This window comes from Microcaecilia unicolor, chromosome 5 (genome assembly GCF_901765095.1).
Source record: "Microcaecilia unicolor chromosome 5, aMicUni1.1, whole genome shotgun sequence".
Classification (NCBI taxonomy): domain Eukaryota; kingdom Metazoa; phylum Chordata; class Amphibia; order Gymnophiona; family Siphonopidae; genus Microcaecilia; species Microcaecilia unicolor.
The window spans coordinates 59,299,435-59,314,036 of NC_044035.1; the positions used below are offsets into that span (position 1 = coordinate 59,299,435).

General features: G+C 43.1%; 1 protein-coding gene across 1 annotated transcript in view; it reads right to left on the minus strand.

Annotated features, from left to right (window-relative positions):
• The window catches only part of ADAM12 (ADAM metallopeptidase domain 12), a 659,141-nt gene that overhangs the window by 105,363 nt on the left and 539,176 nt on the right, over positions 1-14,602 (minus strand). The window contains exon 14 of the mRNA XM_030202952.1: positions 25-220. Within this exon, the coding sequence (XP_030058812.1) occupies positions 25-220 (196 nt within the window). The remainder of the gene's footprint in view (positions 1-24; positions 221-14,602) is intronic.

Sequence of the window (14,602 nt, forward strand, 5' to 3'; positions counted from 1 at the left end):
ACTGCTTCAGGATGTGGAACTCACCTTGTCCCCAGAGAGTGATACATTGTTGTTCATGGGTTTGACATATTCCATTGTAGCAGTAACCGTTGACACTATAGCAAGAATGTCCATCATGCAGGTAAACATTAGCTGGACAGTGAGAGCTGGTTCCAGAGCAGAACTCAGGGAGGTCACAGGAATTGCTGGTCTCCCTGCACGGGGTTCCAGCTGGCTTCAACTGAAAAAGAAAACAATGCAGTCGCTATTCATATATATTCACAGTCATCTTAAACCTCAGAGTTAACTGACTAGGCTAATTGCTGCAAACTGTGTTTATGGATCCTGAAGGAGAGGTCAAAGAATGACTTGGTATGGTTTTCTCAGATATTCTGGATGGGAAAGAACATGCAGCTTCTTGTGGTGTCTATTGTGGCTTGATATAATATAAAATGGTATAATATAGAAATAAGTTTTTGGGCACCCTTTTCTTTGATGCCATTTTCACAGCACAAGCATCAAGTACTGGAGAACCTGCGGCCTGCAGAGAACATGACCTTATGTGGTGTCTATTGCAGCCTGATATAATATAAAAATGGTATAATATAGAAATAAGTGTCTGGGCATCCTTTTCTTTCATGAAATTTTCACAGCAGAGGTACTGCTGAAAGCCCCTGCCATATACCCCTCTCTGACATCATTTCCTATTACTTCTGTACTGCTGAAGGCCCTGCCATCCCACCCCTCTCTGACATCACTTCCTATTGCAACAGGACCTTTAGTGGCACAGGAGCATGAAGTCTCCCCAATGCCTGATACTGTTTTTAAATCTGCTGTTGCTGTACTGGAGGAAGAGAGATATGAAACAGATACACACACTGGGCCATAAGGATAAGCAGGATGAACAGTCACATATTTTCTTTTGGTTATTTGTTAACATTTATTACACATTTAAAAAGTAGAGCGCCCTCTGTGGGAATTCTCAGGGAAGGATTGTCTTTCTACAACACAGTGAAACCAGGTGGGGACAGTGGCGTACCTAGGGTAGTTGAAACCCGGGGCCGGTCATTTTTTAACACCCCTCCCCCCCAAATCCAGTACTAGGCATGCCGAGAATACAAAACACTCAGGACCTATAGAGCAATTCTACCATACCATAAGCAGTCATTTCTACGAGTCACACAAGGAAAAGGAAAGCATCTTAAACACTACAGTGAGCACTAGAACATCAATTCACCTATTGTAAAACGAAACCAGACAGAATAATACAGATCGTCGATCCTGCACAGTCAATGCCAACTGAAAGCCATGTCTTTTTCACAAACACAGATACATCCTAATCCACTATAGAATAAGTAATCATAAACTTTCTATTTAGACAAAAATTAAACTGAACCCCCGATGCCAGTCTCTGCATACAATGCAACACCACAGAAACAGAAAATGTCCCCTAGTACTGTGCTAAATATAAAGACAGCAGATGTAAATTTGAAAAAACTAACAAATACCAATCACCACTTTACAAATTAACAAATAGAAATAAAACAAATACAGAAAATAAAATAATACCATTTTACTGGACTAATACATTTAGCTTCCAGAGGCCAAAATCTCCTTCCTCAGGTCAGTACAGTATAGTGCTGTTACAGTATCTTATCCTGACCTGAGGAAGGGGGTTTTGTTCTTTGAAAGTTAAGTCAAAATGTATTAAAATTAGTCCAATAAAAAGATTACCTTATTTACATGTTCTATTATAAACATTTAACACATCTACAATACTTTATCCTCAGCAAAAAAATAAAAAAAAATATTTTATTTACAGTTTGTTGTCTCTGGTTTCTGCTTTCCTCATCTTCTTTTCACCGTCTTCCTTCCATCCAGCATCTGTCTTCACTCTCTCTCTCTCTCTGCCATCCAGTGTCTGCCCTCTCTGCCGTCCCTTCCATCCACTGCCTGCCCTTTCTCTCTGCCCCTTCAATCCACCATTTGCCCTCCCTCTCCCATCCATCCAGGGTCTGCCCTCCCTCTCGCTCCCCCTTCCATCTAGGATCTGTCCTCTCTCTCTCTCTGCCCCTTTTTTCAGCCCCCAGTTCCAGCCCCCTTCTCCCCTCCCCTTCTCCTGTCTGAGACCCCCACCACAGTCCCCTTCTCCCCTCCCCTGTCTGAGACCCCCACCCCAGTCCCCTTCTCTCCTCTGAACACCCCCACCCCAGTCTCCTTCTCCCCTCCCCTTTTCCCCTCTGAACACCCCCACCCCAGTCCCCTTCTCCCCTCTGAGATCCCCACCCCAGTCTCCTTCTCCCCTCCCCCTCCCCTGTCTGAGATCCCCACCCCAGTCCCCTTCTCCCCACCCCAGTCCCTTTCTCCCCTCCCCTTTTCCCCTCTGAACACCCCCACCCCAGTCCCCTTCTCCCCTCCCCTTCCCTTTTCCCCTCTGAGATCCCCACCCCAGTCCCCTTCTCCCCTCCCCTGTCTGAGATCCCCACCCCAGTCCCCTTCTCCCCTCCCCTTTTCCCCTCTGAACACCCCCACCCCAGTCCCCTTCTCCCCTCTGAGATCCCCACCCCAGTCCCCTTCTCCCCTCCCCCTCCCCTGTCTGAGATCCCTACTACTACTACTATTTAGCATTTCTATAGCGCTACAAGGCATACGCAGCGCTGCACAAACATAGAAGAAAGACAGTCCCTGCTCAAAGAGCTTACAATCTAATAGGCCCACCCCAGTCCCCTTCTCCCCTCTGAACACCCCCACCCCAGTCCCCTTCTCCCCCCTTCCCCCCTCTGAGACCCCCACCCCAGTCCCCTTCTCCCCACCTCAGTCCCCTTCTCCCCTCCCCTTTTCCCCTCTGAACACCCCCATCCCAGTCCCCTTCTCCCCTCCCCTTCCCCCCTGAGATCCCCACCCCAGTCCCCTTCTCCCCTCCCCTGTCTGAGACCCCCACCCCAGTCCCCTTCTCCCCTCTGAACACCCCCACCCGAGTCCCTTTCGCCCCTCTCCTTCCCCACCTCAGTCCCATTAAAACCGTCGAAGCCGCGTCGCAGGCAGCGCCTCGTGCCCTGCTTGTAAAAAAAAAAAATCAAATCTCCTTCCTTCTCCTTCTCGTCTTGACGTCGACTCGGGCCTTCCAATCCACGGGAGGCGGCGGGAGCGGAGCACCCCCCACCCACTGGCACCCGGGGCGGACCGCCCCCACCGTCCCCCCCTTGGTACGCCACTGGGTGGGGAACATAGTTTTGTTCAGTAAAACTCCTTTTTAGTTTTACATATATATCTATTGCTCTCTATACCTATAGATAGAGGTAGTGATATATGGCTATATCTATATATCTATATCTATATATATATACATATACATACAAAGATAGAGATATAGATACACACACACAGTGCATATTGGATTTAGCTCATGCCTTTTCAACAATAGTTCAAGGTGAGTTACATTCAGTATTATATTTATGTATATTTATTCTAATATATTTATCCATATATGTATTTTGATAAACATACAGTTTGTATAGATTTAGGGGAATGTCTACTAAAGGGCATTAGCCCTGATTCATGTTAGTGCACGTAAAAATGCTTACCACAAAACGTTAAAGCATTTTCCAGTAAGTAACCTTTTTGTACGTGCTAAACATGCACTATTTATGTTTTTGTATTTTTTTTTTGGAGGGGGCATATCAGGGGAAAGAATGGGTGTGGACACATTATTTAACTAGCACATTGACATTTGTGCACGCTAACTGGTTAGCACATACATAATGCGCACTTTGTTAGACATACTCCATAGATATCTATGTATGGATGTATATGAATACTGATAAATGATCCCTAATGGCTCTCAATCGTCTACTAATGTATCCAAATAATGCATCAAAAAAAGTGGACTACAATATTCTATGTTCACTTTTAAAGTATATTTGAGGATCTTAAAGTAGGAGGAAAAGGTCTCATAAATCACAGGGATGTATCACTGCATAGTGATTTAGGTATCGGCAAATCCCTCTTGTGATTGAAGATAATCCCAACAGGCACCCGTTTCGCCAGGGCCGGTCTTAGCAAGTGCGGGACCCTGTGCAGACCAATTTGGTGGGGCCACGCCCTAGTCACGCCCATACCCTGACCTAGCCACACCCACACCCCGCCCCCTTTCACACCTCACCCAGCCCATGTCACATATTTCCCCCGTCACCCCCCTCCCCATCAACCCCTTGTCAATCCCCCTCCCCTTAGCTTACTCTACTGCATCTGCAGGGGTCCCCGTGGCGCTAGCCTCCCCTCCCCTTACCTGCGTCTGCCCTGGTGGTCTAGTGACCTCTTCGGGGCAGGAAACAGCCCCCTCTTTCCTGCCCGGAGCGCTGCCCTTGCCCTGCATCCTCTTATTGCTGTGACGCGCGATTTCAAAATGGCCACCGAGAGTTGAAGTCTCGTGAGGCTGCTTCAAATCTCGGTGGCCATTTTGAAATCGTGCGTCACAGCAACAGGAGGCTGCAGGGCAAGGGCAGCGCTCCGGGCAGGAAAGAGGGGGCTCTTTCCTGCCTCAAAGAGGTCACTAGACCACCAGGGCAGCCGCAGGTAAGGGGAGGGGAGACTAGCGCCGCGGGGCCCCCTTGAGCGCGGGGCCTATGCGGTCGCCTCTGCCTAAGACTGGCCCTGCGTTTCGCTGCCGCTTTTTCAAGGGACTTGAACTGGGGAATGTTATTGGTCATCTGACAGACGACAGCAGTAAGACTACCAGTAACATTCCCCAGCTCAAATCCCTTGAAAAAGCGGCAGCGAAATGGGTGCCTGTCGGGACCGATTGAGCTTAAAGATAAGTGGAATGATATATGTTCTTGCTGAACTGTTGGACATTTGGATTTCAAGATTCTGAAAAAAGAAAAGTTTTTTCCATATATATTAGTCTTACACATATGATAGTATAAGTTGAGGAAGGAGGTTTTTTTTTGGTCTGTGATTATCTTCAATAAGAAGAGAGATTTGCCGATACCTAAATCACTATGCAGTGATACATCCCTGTGATTTATGAGACCTTTTCCTCCTACCTGAAGATCCTCAAACTTTAAAAGTGAACATAGAATATTGTAGTCTACTTTTTTGATATATACAGTGGTGGAAATAAGTATTTGATCCCTTGCTGATTTTGTAAGTTTGCCCACTGACAAAGACATGAGCAGCCCATAATTGAAGGGTAGGTTATTGGTAACAGTGAGAGATAGCACATCACAAATTAAATCCGGAAAATCACATTGTGGAAAGTATATGAATTTATTTGCATTCTGCAGAGGGAAATAAGTATTTGATCCCCCACCAACCAGTAAGAGATCTGGCCCCTACAGACCAGGTAGATGCTCCAAATCAACTCGTTACCTGCATGACAGACAGCTGTCGGCAATGGTCACCTGTATGAAAGACACCTGTCCACAGACTCAGTGAATCAGTCAGACTCTAACCTCTACAAAATGGCCAAGAGCAAGGAGCTGTCTAAGGATGTCAGGGACAAGATCATACACCTGCACAAGGCTGGAATGGGCTACAAAACCATCAGTAAGACGCTGGGCGAGAAGGAGACAACTGTTGGTGCCATAGTAAGAAAATGGAAGAAGTACAAAATGACTGTCAATCGACAAAGATCTGGGGCTCCACGCAAAATCTCACCTCGTGGGGTATCCTTGATCATGAGGAAGGTTAGAAATCAGCCTACAACTACAAGGGGGGAACTTGTCAATGGTATCAAGGCAGCTGGGACCACTGTCACCACGAAAACCATTGGTAACACATTACGACATAACGGATTGCAATCCTGCAGTGCCCGCAAGGTCCCCCTGCTCCGGAAGGCACATGTGACGGCCCGTCTGAAGTTTGCCAGTGAACACCTGGATGATGCCGAGAGTGATTGGGAGAAGGTGCTGTGGTCAGATGAGACAAAAATTGAGCTCTTTGGCATGAACTCAACTCGCCGTGTTTGGAGGAAGAGAAATGCTGCCTATGACCCAAAGAACACCGTCCCCACTGTCAAGCATGGAGGTGGAAATGTTATGTTTTGGGGGTGTTTCTCTGCTAAGGGCACAGGACTACTTCACCGCATCAATGGGAGAATGGATGGGGCCATGTACCGTACAATTCTGAGTGACAACCTCCTTCCCTCCGCCAGGGCCTTAAAAATGGGTCGTGGCTGGGTCTTCCAGCACGACAATGACCCAAAACATACAGCCAAGGCAACAAAGGAGTGGCTCAGGAAGAAGCACATTAGGGTCATGGAGTGGCCTAGCCAGTCACCAGACCTTAATCCCATTGAAAACTTATGGAGGGAGCTGAAGCTGCGAGTTGCCAAGCGACAGCCCAGAACTCTTAATGATTTAGAGATGATCTGCAAAGAGGAGTGGACCAAAATTCCTCCTGACATGTGTGCAAACCTCATCATCAACTACAGAAGACGTCTGACCGCTGTGCTTGCCAACAAGGGTTTTGCCACCAAGTATTAGGTCTTGTTTGCCAGAGGGATTAAATACTTATTTCCCTCTGCAGAATGCAAATAAATTCATATACTTTCCACAATGTGATTTTCCGGATTTAATTTGTGATGTGCTATCTCTCACTGTTACCAATAACCTACCCTTCAATTATGGGCTGCTCATGTCTTTGTCAGTGGGCAAACTTACAAAATCAGCAAGGGATCAAATACTTATTTCCACCACTGTATATATATATACTGACCAGCGAGGTTGTTAAGCGTCCCAGGCTGAAGTTTTGCATTGGCACTATTTTTTTCCAGTTGCTTTAGAAGAGGTTGTGTTAGCATGTAATATAGCTTATACCACTCACTTCCATTTCCAGAGCAATGAAGTAGCTGTATATTATACAGGTAAGTGGTTCATCTAATTTTCTAATCATCAAACAAAAGATTCACTCTTTCATATATATAATCTAAAGTGCATTTACAGGTTTGTATCTGCACAGTCCATGGTTAATTTTGTACAGTTTCAGCACTCACTGCCTATAAATGCTATTCTAAGTCACATTTATGAGTTCAGATATAGTAATCAACTTGTCAGAGCCTAAATGAATTTGCTATTCAGGTTATAAGAGATTATAAAAGAGCAGAAAAAACATCTAGAAACATTTTACAAAAAATAATCTGAGATGATAATGGATATAGCAGCCTGCATTTGCATTAAAAGCGGCAAGATAAATCACAAATGTGTATATATATTCCTGTCTAGCTGAGGCCAATATAATGCAAAGAACCTCCCTATGCAGGTTGTTATATAAAAAGAAAAGATTTCAGTCTGATTGATGGTATTTTTAGTACTTGTGGAACTTGCACAGTTCTAAAGAATAGCAAGCTTATACGATCTTAGTTTTCTCTATGAAAGGAGGAAAAGACTTCAGATGCTTGGCTTGTCATTGTGAATCTTTCAACAAAATTGTTATGCGAACTTCCTCATGTCAGAAAAACCTCAGTTCATTAAATTTGTATTTTATAGTTGCTTTGTTTCCTTTCTATCATTGCTTCATACCATAACGTTTCTATATTTCACCCATTTTGGGGACCTTAAAAATCTAGAAAACCTATCTCGGTTTAAATGTCATTCGTATTGGTTTGCTCAATAGAGCGCCTCCGTTTCACAGCGTGCTTCCTCAGGAGACAAACCACCAGCCTTTCACATTTTGTGTCCTGGTAATGTTCCTTAAAGACTTCAGGACACAAAATGTGAAAGGCTGGCAGTTTGTCTCCTGAGGAAGCACACTATGAAACAGAGGCGTGTTCTGTTGAGCAAACCGATATGAATGACATTTAAACCGAGATAAGTATCCTAGATTTTTAAGGCTCCCAAAATGGGTGAAATATAGAAACATTATGGCATGAAGCAATGATATAAAGCAACCAATATGAAAATTAAGGACAAAAAAGCAGCTATAAAATAAAAAATAAAAATGTAATGAACAGAGGTTTTTCTGACTGATGAGGAAGTTCGCAAGGCAATTTTGTTGAAAGATTCACAATGACAAGCCAAGCATCTGAAGTCTTGTCCTCCTTTCATAGAGAAAAGTAAGATCGTATAAGCTTGCTTATGATTAGACGGTATTCCTGAGCAAGATTATTGCTATACAGTAGATTCAATACAGTTCTAAAGAAATCAGGAAATAATTTGACTACATTTTAAAAGCTTAGTCAGGAATTAAGTATGCAAAATTAGAAGTCCTGTGCATAAACTAGCCATATCCACATAAGGCAGAATTCCAAAAGCTTTAAACTATGTAGATAATTTAATTAAAGAAGTATTGCTCAAAATATCCCTCATAAAGTTACACCTGCTCTAAAACAGTATAACCACAGCATGCAAATATGTTCAGGTATGTGTGTATTTTAGATCTTCCGTTGACAGGCAGGTTTGAAGTAGGCACATGAGTGGGTGATGTCAATGCATGTTGCTGGGACAGAACAGCTCTTCCAGAATTTAGGGGCCCTTTAACTAAAGGGTTGGCACACAGCTACTGGCTTGCCACATGCCAATCCAGAACGACCGCTGGGCTACAGCAGGAGCCCGGCGGTAGTTCCCACCCCCAGCATGCACCACTTCCAGCACTACAAAAATATTTTCTATTTTTGTAGTGCCGGTGTTTACCCAGCGGTAATTGGGCAGTGCTGCGCGCTGCCCAGTTACTGCTGGATTAGCACAGGAGCCCTTACCGCCACCTCAACAGGTGGTGGTAAGTGCTCTCCCCTGAAATGATCAGGAGGCAGGTGGTTCACTTACCGCATGGCCATTTCTGAAAAAAAAAAAGAGAGACAGCCCTTTACCCGCTGTGGTAAAAGGGGGCCTCAGCACACATGAAAAACATGCCCTGACGCTAGCACAGGCCTCCTTTTACCGCAGTTTAGTAAAAGGATCCCTCAGGGTAAATAGTCTGAGCATAAGTGGCAGTTTCCACTTGCAGAAGTCTCCTCAGCAAATCAGTTGCATACCTCAAGGAATAACGCAGATCTCAGGGAGGTGAGAGGGACTGTGTACCCAATGAATCCTGTGGTCTATGAAAAACGCCCGATACAGTGAGCAACAATGCTTTTTCTGTTGACAAACAGGGCAAATCTGGTGCCCAAGTGGGGATGAAATGATTTTATTGTTTCTGCTCTGCTGAATGGATGCCAAAACTAAGTTCTCCCAATGTTGTTTGACACGTTTTTACCTCTGCATCCTCTGACATTGTTCCTCTCTCTTTATTTTCTAAAAAGGATAAACCTCATTTTATCTTTTATTTTCTTGTCATGTCACTGAAGTCAGAGTTTTGGCCCTGCTTTCTATGTGGCAGAAAAATTCAGAACTTTGACATGGGTTCCTTTGACATGGAGACATTCCTTTCAACCACTATGAAACTGAGAAGAGGCTTCTTCATTTACAGTTAGACGAGGACCTCCGCTTTGACGAGATCAGCTGTTTCTGCACATGTAAGAAGAGACTCTTCGATGGCACTGCCCTCTACCTCTTGACGCAGTGACTTTCACAGATCACTATTAAGCTAGTGCGGTGAGTGTTTGGTTTTATTTTTAAATACCAGATGCAGATTTTAAATTAACCATCTATATTCAGCATTACTATTTGGCTAGTCAGCAGCTCTGACCACCGACTACAGCTGTCCTAAATTAAACTGCATAGCTGTAAGGATAGTGGCTGAAAATTGCTGACTATTCATAGAGTTAGGTCGGATGCCCATGTTCCTCCCTGGCACTTTTAGGATAGTGCTGGGTCAGTCTGTAAGAATGTTCAGTAGCACTGACTTGGATAGGTGACTTATCTGTATAGTGGTAGCTGCTATACAGGTGGTTCCTTTTGAATATCTTGCCCTAAAAGTCCAGTTGTAAAGGATGAACACCAGATTTTAATTAAACTGGCATGTGGCTCCTCAGAGGGTTTCTATGCCCAAAGTTTAGCCACCTTTGGAATGCTAACACAGGCCTGAAGAGAAGGTATCATCCTTGACCCCTTCCAAGGTGAATGATAATAAATAGAAATAAAACAAAACTTAGAAAATAGATGCTACTTTTTTATTGGACTAACAATACATTTTTGATTAGCCTTCAAAGGTAATAAAAATGAATTAAGAACATAAGAATACTCATACTGGGTCAGACCAATGGTCTATCTAGCCCAATATCCTGCTTCCAACAGTGGCCAATCCAGGCCACAAGTACCCGGCAGAAACCCAATTAGTAGCAACATTCCATGTTACTAATCCCGGGGAAAACAGTGGCTTCCCCCTTGTCCATCTCAATAACAGACTATGGATGTTTCCTCCAGGAATTTGTCCAAATCTTTTTTTTAAACTGTAACCACTGTTACCACATCTTCCGGCAGCAAGTTCCAGAGCTTAACTATTCTTTGAGTGAAACAATATGTCCTATTTGTTTTAAAACGATTTCCGTGTAATTTCATTGAGTGTCCCCTGGTCTTTGTACTTTTTGAAAGAGTGAAAAATCAATTCACTTTTACCCGTTCTACACCACTCAGGATTTTATAGACCTCAAACCATATTCCTCCTCAGCCATCTCTTTCCAAGCTGAAGAGCCCTAACCTCTTTAGCCTTTCCTCATATGGGAGGAGCTCCATCCCCTGTATCATTTTGGTCACTCTTCTTTGAACCTTTTCTAATTCGGCTATATCTTTTTTGAGATACGGTGACCAGAACTGAATGCAGTGCTCAAGGAGAGGTCTCACCATGGAGCAATACAGAAGCATTATAATATTCTTAGTCTTATTTTGCATCCTTTTCCTAATAATTCCTAGCATCCTGTTTGCAAATATGTTGTCTTCAGAAAATAGGTTTAAAATAGGTGCCTTTTTCAAATTCTCACATAAGTGCCCGATTGTAAAATTACCCCAAAATGTAGTTTATATGTGGGAAATGGTTCATGAAATTTTCTTATATAGACTCACAGGTTAATATTCCGCTTCAAATATGTTTTTTTAAAATGCTGATTCTGGCATTAAAAACCCCCCACCTATGTTCAGTGCTGCTGTCCATATAGATGGTGGCACTGAAGAAATATATGGGGAGAATGCTCCCTGCTGGCAGCTATACTGATCAGCTGCTATATGTGTAGCTGAGGGGTTTAATTTAGGACAGTACTTTTTAATGCCCTAAGTAAAGCACTTTGGATAACAGCTGAATATTACTGCTGTCAGTATAACTAAGTGAAATGTCCTCACTTTGCTTTCATTCAATCCTGGCATTATATACATAGGATGCCAAACAAACTACACAGTGGAGGTGACAAAAAGAGCAAACAAAACTTTAATGATCTTGATATGACTTGACACAGCTGCGTTTGTCATATGGCCTGCATTGGAAGTCGTCTTGTGTCACCATAGAAAATGCTGGGGCTTAAAAACCTGGATAACTGAACCTGTCAGTCTTGACTGTGTAAACAAAATGACAAATGCAAATTGCAAACTAATCCAGACAAAAGTCATGATGAACTGACCAGTTGGTGGGAAAGTTTTCACATAGTAACATAGTAGATGATGGCAAAAAAAGACCTGCATGGTCCATCCAGTCTGCCCAACAAGATAACTCATATGTGCTACTTTTTGTGTATACCCTACTTTGATTTGTACCTGTGCTCTTCAGGGCACAGACCGTATAAGTCTGCCCAGCATTATCTATCCCCGCCTCCCACCACCGGCTCTGGCACAGACCGTATAAGTCTGCCCAGCACTATCCCCGCCTCCCAACCACCAGCCCCACCTCCCAACCACCGGCTCTGGCACAGACCGTATAAGTCTGCCCAGCACTATCCCCGCCTCCCAACCACCGGCTCTGGCACAGACCGTATAAGTCTGCCCAGCACTATCCCCGCCTCCCAACCACCAGCCCCGCCTCCCAACCACCGGCTCTGGCACAGACTGTATAAGTCTGCCCAGCACTATCCCCGCCTCCCAACCACTGGATTAGTTTGCAATTTACTTTGTTGTTTTGTTACGCAATCAGGACTGACAGGTTCTGGTATCCAGGTTTTTAAGCCCCAGCACAATTTTGCCTTTTTCTATAGTGACACAAGACTCCTGATGCAGGCCATGTAAGTCAAAGAAGTCCGCCAAAGCAGAAAAACACTGTAGTCCCACAGCGAATGCAAACACATCAGAAAAAGTGGGAATTTTGGCTTCCCAAGGACAAATGATGAGAGCTCAAGAATTTCAGACTGTGAATTTATTGATAAATGCAGACTCGACACAATACTGTGTTTTGGCCGTAAGGCCTGCCTCAAGAGTCTAATAAAAATACCTATAAAACAAGATGAAAAACATTGAAATATGTGATACATAATATATATATAAGAATTATCATGTTTTATATACAGACACAATAATCAAACAAATAATACTGGATCTAAACATATCTCAGAACAATAGAGCCAAATGTGTGTATAAAAACTACTACTACTACTATTTATCATTTCTATAGTGCTACAAGGCATACGCAGCGCTGTACACCATACAGAAAAAAGACAGTCATATATGTATAGACCGATATTCATATACTATTTTTTGAATGACACATGTACAATAATAAACAAATAATTTAAAAACCACCCAAACTGAAACTATACAATTGAAAGGTTCTAGAGGAAAAGATAAAAACATAATAACATTGAAATATATGATACGTATGAGTATATATAAAACAAAATAAAATGACTCTGGAGGCAAGCCTTACAGCCAAAACACAGTACTGTGTCGAATCTGCATTTATCAATAAATTCTCAGTCTGAAATTCTTGTGCTCTCATTGTTTGACCTTGGGAAGCCAAAGTCCAATATAAGCCAAAACACAGCCATGTCGAGTCATATCAAGATCATTAAAGTTTTGCTTGTTTTTTTCATCTTCCTCAATGTGTTGTCTGTTCGGCGCTCTAATGTGGAGTTTGCTTCTTTTGCGTTCTTTTTGTATTATATACATAGGACCAGATTCTATAAATGGTGCCAAAAATTTGGCACCAATAAAATTTGGCACCCAACCCTATTCTATAAAGGGCACTTTGGGATGAACACTCTTCATAGTATAGCATTGAGCACCAAATTTGGCAATGAACTTTGGGCTTGAAACCTGGTTTAAGTCCGGGTGCTATCCTGTAACACTGTGTGCATCTTTTGTGAACACCCCTGACCCACTCATACTCCTCCCATGGCCACACCCCCTTTTGAGTTGTGCACAATCCAATTTCGGTGCCCATTTTTACAGAATAGCAATAACCAGATCAGTGCCCAAATCATAATTAGTGCCAAGTGCTTGTTAGCTCCAATGATTAAATCATTGGCACCCATTAATTTTGGGTGCCAATCTGGGATCTGCGTCCAAATTTGGGCAACCTTTATAGAATCTGGGGGATAGTACCAGAGTGTTTAGAGGGAATTTTCAGCAGCATCCATACACACACCACCGAAAATTTACAGATAGAGAATTTAAGTGTTTGGCAGCAGCCGCTAAGAAGACAATTATTTACGTGGGTGCCTCCTTTTAGGTGGTTGCATAAATGTGGCAAGGGTTGTGTAATTTAACAGTATTCTGTACATTATGGACTAGATTCAGTAAATGGTGATCACAAAATAGCGCTGAAAAAATCCATGCGGAGCACTATTCTATATACAGTGCTCCAAGTTGCGTGCAGTTTATAGAATATTGCTTAGAGCTGATTTCCACGCCAAACTTTGGGCATAAGAATGAACACCAACTGAAACCTGATGTAAATCCTGGCACGCAAGTTAGGTACGGATCCCCAGTATTCAGTAATACTGTGTGCATCTTTAGGGAACACCCCTGACCTACCCATGCCCCTCCCATGGCCACGCCCCTCTTCAGTTGCATGCTATAAGATTTGTGCATGGATCTTTATAGAATAGTGCTTAGCAAGATTCATGCGCAAATCCAAATTGTTGTCAAGTAACATCAATAATTGATTTTTTAGTGTCCAATTATTGGCGCTAATCAGCTTATTAGCCAATTCAGTGGCGTGCGCATCTCAGGACAGTGTGCAATTTTGTGCATATAAATTTGGGTGCCATTTGTAGAACTACCCTTAAACCCCCAGATTCTATATAGTGCACTAGAGTTACGTGTATTTCTATGCGTAAATCTAGGCATATTCTATAACTACACATATAGATTAATAGATTAACAAACTGTTAAGTGTTGTTAACAGCTCTTAACAAGCAATAATGAGCATCATTTGTCAAAAAATAGAATTTACATGCATACATTACTAAGCATATTCTGTAATGTACTGTGCCTAAATTCTAATGCGTGCAGGCAAAAAGAGATGTGCTTAGGCGCATGGAAATGGGCATTTTATGGGTGTTCCAGAATCTACGCCTGTTATAAAATATAGGCCAGTATGCATAAATCTACGTGCAGGGATTTACACCAGCTTTTCATTGGTGTAAATGGACATGTGTAGATTTCGTCACATGAACTGTACCTAAACATATTCTAAATACCACACTTAGATTATTGCGCGGTATTCAGAATATGCTTAGGCATGATTGCCTAACACGCGTTAATTTTAGGTGCCATATTTAGTATCGGGCCCAAAGTGTGTAAGTGGGAGCCCCACTCATGCCCTGCCT